We start from the raw sequence: 4,701 nt of genomic DNA, 5'->3' as shown, positions 1-4,701 counted from the left end.
CAAGGCACCCTTCCTCCTGCAGGTGCAGCCCCAGCCAACTCCTCTAGGAGCCCACTGGTGGCATCTGGCTGGTGTGCGGTTACATCCTGCCTGTTTAATTCATGCCTGGGGGTTTGGACGAGCTTCCCAAGAAAGGAAAAAACTCCCCGGGGGTCTTGCCCCATTTCTGCCCGCCCACTGGCAACACAGCCGAGTCCCCAGCCTTGTCCCTAGACCTGGGGGCTGGGGAATGGAAGCAGCCGATGGGCTTGGAGGACACTGTCCCAGCCAGGACATGGCCATCGGTTGCTAATCTGCAGCCCTGGAATGTCTGAGGGCCAATCGGCAGGGTCTCAGGGGCTCCCCAAGGGCGCTAATAATCCTGCAGTGATTAGCAGGGGCTACAGGGTCAGTGCACACCGCTCTGCCTGCTGTCAGTGGGGCGGGCGGGCTGGCCAGGCTGGAGGCCGAGCAGGGAGGCATCCCGGGAGCTGTCTGTCTCTTGCATGCCAGCGCCGACAGGAGGCTGTTTGGACACACCGATTACTCCCCAGCCTCCCCCTTTTGTCTGCCAGCCTAGCCTGACTCCTGGAGATTGTGAATAGCTCCATCCAGCCTAGGAAACGGGAGCTGTCTGTCTCTTGCATGCCAGCGCCGACAGGAGGCTGTTTGGACACACCGATTACTCACCAGCCTCCCCCTTTTGTCTGCCAGCCTAGCCTGACTCCTGGAGATTGTGAATAGCTCCATCCAGCCTAGGAAACAAGCTGGACAGCCGAGCCAGGCCGTGTCTGGAGTGCCTGACGGGCTCATGCTGCGGCCAGAGCCCTCCCCAGGGCTTGGGGGCCGGGGTCGCCAGCCTGGCCTCCTGTCTGTGCTCCTGGCTCTCCTTGGCATCGCCTGGGCAGAGGTGCGACTGCCCCAGCTTCAGGAGCCTGGAGGTAAGGGGCGCCTGGGCGAGGACAGAGGCGGAGGAGCCATTGCGAACTCTGGTCGGGGGCTTCTGGAAGCCTGAGCCCTGGGCTGTGCTGCTGGGATTTAATGAAGGACCCACTGGGACAGTCCAAGGCCGAGATGGATGGATGCTGGGCCTGGGGAGGAAGAAAGATGAAGCAGGTGGGCCTAGGGTTGGGGTCAAGGGGCAATACTGAGCTGGTGCCTGCATCTAGGGTTCCAGGAGAGAGACTCAGGGGCCGAGAGGAGCCCCGGCCCCCCGCACTCAGGCCCAGCACTGCTGGATGCCGAGTCTCTCTTCTCCCCCCACTCCTTTCTCCATCTCTCAGTCTCCCCATCTCTGTGTCCACGCCTCCCCCACACCCACCACCCTCCTCCTCTGCCATCTTAGATCTTGTTTCCTAAGGGTGGGGTTGCACTCGCATCTTGCCATGGGTACAGGCCCCAGATCCCCTGCGGCCTGACCTTCTCTCCACACCCCCAGCCCTGAGCAAGAAGGAGAGTTTCTTGCTCCTGTCCCTGCACAATCGCCTGCGCAGCCAGGTCCACCCCCCTGCAGCCAACATGCAGAGAATGGTGAGTACCCCGACCCAGGCTCCGAGGAGGCTCGGGCTCCCCCCACCTGGGCAGGGTGGGAGGGACAGCCAGTCACCTTGCCTATTGGGGGGACCGTGGCCCTGGTTGCTGGGAGCTCTGCGCTTCCTTCTCAGGGGCCCTCAGTGCACGAGGTCGGGCCCCTTGGCTCACACTTTTCTGAAGGGCAGACCTTGGACCTTCTCTGGCATCCCGTTGCCTCGGAGACCAGGAAACATGGAAAGAACTGGGATCTCCTCCTCCAGAGAACAGAAGCTTCACAAAGGAGTTCAGCAGGATGGGAGAGCGGGGGACAGGGAGGGAGATGTGTCCTGCAGGGCTGGGGCGGAGCCTGTGTGTGACCAGGACCCGATGCTACTTCACAGTTTATCTGGGTGACTAGGAGGGGCCTCTCCCCCATGCTCTGTGCATTCACTGTTCACATTTTATAGCAGGAGCCGGCGGGAGTGGGGGGTATAGGGTGTCCCACCACCTCAATTGGGGCTGCAGGGTTGGGGCTGTCACTCTGGAGCTCGGATAATGCTGCCGCCACAGTCTGCGACCCCAGCAGTCCCAGCCCTTGTTAACAGTCCAGAGAGCAGAGGCGGGCCGGGTTCCCTGTGGCTGCTTCCCGTAAACTCCTCCAAGGCTGGCAGCCATGGTGACGACCTTGAGAGCTTGGGGGTCAGTTTCCCAGGAGGTGGGGGTAGGGCGGGCAGGGGTCGCTTCTCCCGCTTCCCTGCCCTGAGCGGCTCTGCCCCTTCCTTAGCCCAGGTCCTGGGTAGTCAGGGTCACTCCCAGCTGCCACACCTGGTGGTGGGGCTCCTGCCAGGGACCCTGCAGGCTGTGGTGGGACTGCTGAGATCAGCTGGTTGGCAGCTCATACCCTTTCCAGGGCCCTTTTGTCAAAGTCCTGGAAAACCACATTTCAAAAAAGGTATACATGGAGCCCACCACTCAGCCTCCTTTGCACTTTGGCCTGAGCACCTCTGCGGGCTTCTGGGGCTCCAGGTACCCCTTCTTTGTACCCAGTGGAGACTGGGGCCCTGGGGTGGAGCAGGCTGCTGAGGGGCCCCAGGGAGACGCCCCGGCTTTGGGCTCCCATGAACGTCTGCCCGAGGCGAGGCCTGCTGTGGTCAGCCCTGAGCTGGAGCCTTCCTCCGGCATCCATTTAGTGCCCGCAACAATCTTATCCTCTGGGCCCCTATGGTCCCCATTTTACAGATGAGGACAGTGGGTCTTGTGGAGATTAGGTGACTGCTGGAGGTCACACACTGGAATGAGGTGGCTGGGCTGAACCAAGGAATAGTGCAGGGAGCCCGTGGGGCAGCTCTGGGAGCCAAAGCACCGAGGCCTGGGACCCTCTCATGCCCTTTGTTTCCCGCTGGCACCTGTTTACTCCAAGGCTGGGGTGAGGGGCCAGGGGAATAGGACAGATGGCACGGCTGCTGGGGCTTTTTGTGTGGCAGGAGTGAAGCTTGGCCAGGTGGGAGCAGTGGGGCCTTTCTGACAATGGTGGGGGCCACTTTACCTGAAGGCAAACACAGAACCAGTCTCAAAGGCCCAGGCACTGCTTGGGGCTCATGGTGCCAGATGGGAAAAATGACAGCAGCAGCCCATCCCATTGCCCAGGCTGGCACTAGGCCCTGGGCAGGGCTCCAAGTGCCCACGACAGGACTTGGGAGGTTGGAGGCTCAGTCCTGGGCAGAGCAGGTCTCCAGGTCAGGGCTCAGATGCCACCTGTGCTTGCCCAGCACACCGTGAAGAGCCCCTGGCCGGTCCTGCTGGACCCTTCCTAACCTGGGTGCAGAGAGGGAAACCAGCTCAGAGCGTCAGGAGGCCAAGCAAGACTCTTCATCCAGTGCTCTCTTCTGGGCACCAGCTGGTACCCCTAGATGCTCAGAGATGGCAGGGGAGTTGAATCATCAAGGCCTGGCCCCGCGGGCTCCTCTTTGCCCCATAGGCCTCCCACTGATGCCTCTGTTTGTGCTGCCCCCCAGGACTGGAGCGAGAGCCTGGCCCAACTGGCTCAAGCCAGGGCGGCCCTCTGTGGCACCCCAGCCCCAAGCCTGGTGGCCGCCCTGCATCACACCCCACAAGTGGGCTGGAACGTGCAGGTGCTGCCTGTGGGCTTGGTGGCCTTTGACGAAGTGGTCAACCTGTGGTTCGCCGAGGGGCAGCGGTACAGCCACACTGCAGCTGAGTGTGCCCACAATGCCACCTGCACCCACTACACTCAGGTGAGTGTGTGGCAGGTGAGGCCAAGGTACCGGCTCCCAAGCCCCTGAGGCTGGCTGGGTCATTTCAGAAGAGACTACAGTTGGTCCTAAATTTGGGGATTCCTTTTCCTCCAATTTGCTTAGTTTTATTTTTTTCAACTCTAAATATGAACAATTTCAAACATAAATTAAAAATGGGCTCCCTCTTACCCACTACCTAGGTTTAGTTTTCTAAACTAAAGCCCTTCTGCTCCCTATTACCCTCTGTCCCTCCATAGAGGGAAGCTTCCTGACTCCTAAGCAAGTTTCCTTTTTTTTCCCCCTCATTCGACAAATATTTGTTGAGTGCATTTTCTATACCTGGCACTGTTTAGGTGCTAAGGTACGGCACTGAAAAACACAAATGGAACCCCAAGCACGTTTTAATACCTTTACTACATGTGTAAGTGTTTTTATACCTTTTCTACTTGTGCAAGTGAGTTGTATGTTTTTAAGTCGTACATAAATGGTCCATGTGTCTCCTTTTGCAACTGTGTTGATTGCTCCAGACCACGTTTGTAAGATTCACTTCCATTGATCCACATGTGCATGGGTGACGCATGTTGACTGCTGTGTAAGTAATTCACTGTAAACAAACTGCAGTTTACTCATTCAAAAGGTTATGGACAGGCATCTAAGTAATTTCTACTTTTCGGTTATTACAAGCCATATCACAACACACAATTCGTAGTTCAGGTCCTCTTGTGCATATGTGTCCAGAGTTTCTCTAGGAGAGACTTGGAAGGGCTAGTCAAAGAGCACATGTGCCTACAACTCGATGCACCAATTCTACAAACCAGTAAATCCATTCCCATGCCCTCGGCATTGTCAAGCTCCTTAATTTTTGCCAAACTCAAGGATGTGAAAACCTTACCCTACTTTAGCTATCCTTTCCGCATTCTTTCCACATTCTTTACACTTTTTGTTGGCTGTATGG

The 4,701-nt window shown here is 57.9% G+C and overlaps 1 protein-coding gene across 2 annotated transcripts in view; it reads left to right on the top strand.

The window, feature by feature from the left end:
- The first annotated feature begins 790 nt into the window (after positions 1-790).
- The window catches only part of CLEC18B (C-type lectin domain family 18, member B), a 14,576-nt gene continuing 10,665 nt past the window's right edge, over positions 791-4,701 (top strand). The window contains exons 1-3 of one of the 2 annotated variants that reach the window (XM_008572770.1): positions 791-920; positions 1,418-1,509; positions 3,507-3,746. In XM_008572770.1, coding sequence (XP_008570992.1) covers positions 791-920; positions 1,418-1,509; positions 3,507-3,746 — 462 coding nt within the window. Of the gene's footprint in view, positions 921-1,057; positions 1,096-1,417; positions 1,510-3,506; positions 3,747-4,701 lie in introns of those variants that run through there. The other variant, XM_008572771.1, reaches the window with a different exon arrangement.

The sequence above is a fragment of the Galeopterus variegatus genome, unplaced genomic scaffold (assembly GCF_000696425.1).
Source record: "Galeopterus variegatus unplaced genomic scaffold, G_variegatus-3.0.2 Scaffold835, whole genome shotgun sequence".
Taxonomy (NCBI): domain Eukaryota; kingdom Metazoa; phylum Chordata; class Mammalia; order Dermoptera; family Cynocephalidae; genus Galeopterus; species Galeopterus variegatus.
This window is presented reverse-complemented; position numbering and strand designations above follow the sequence as displayed.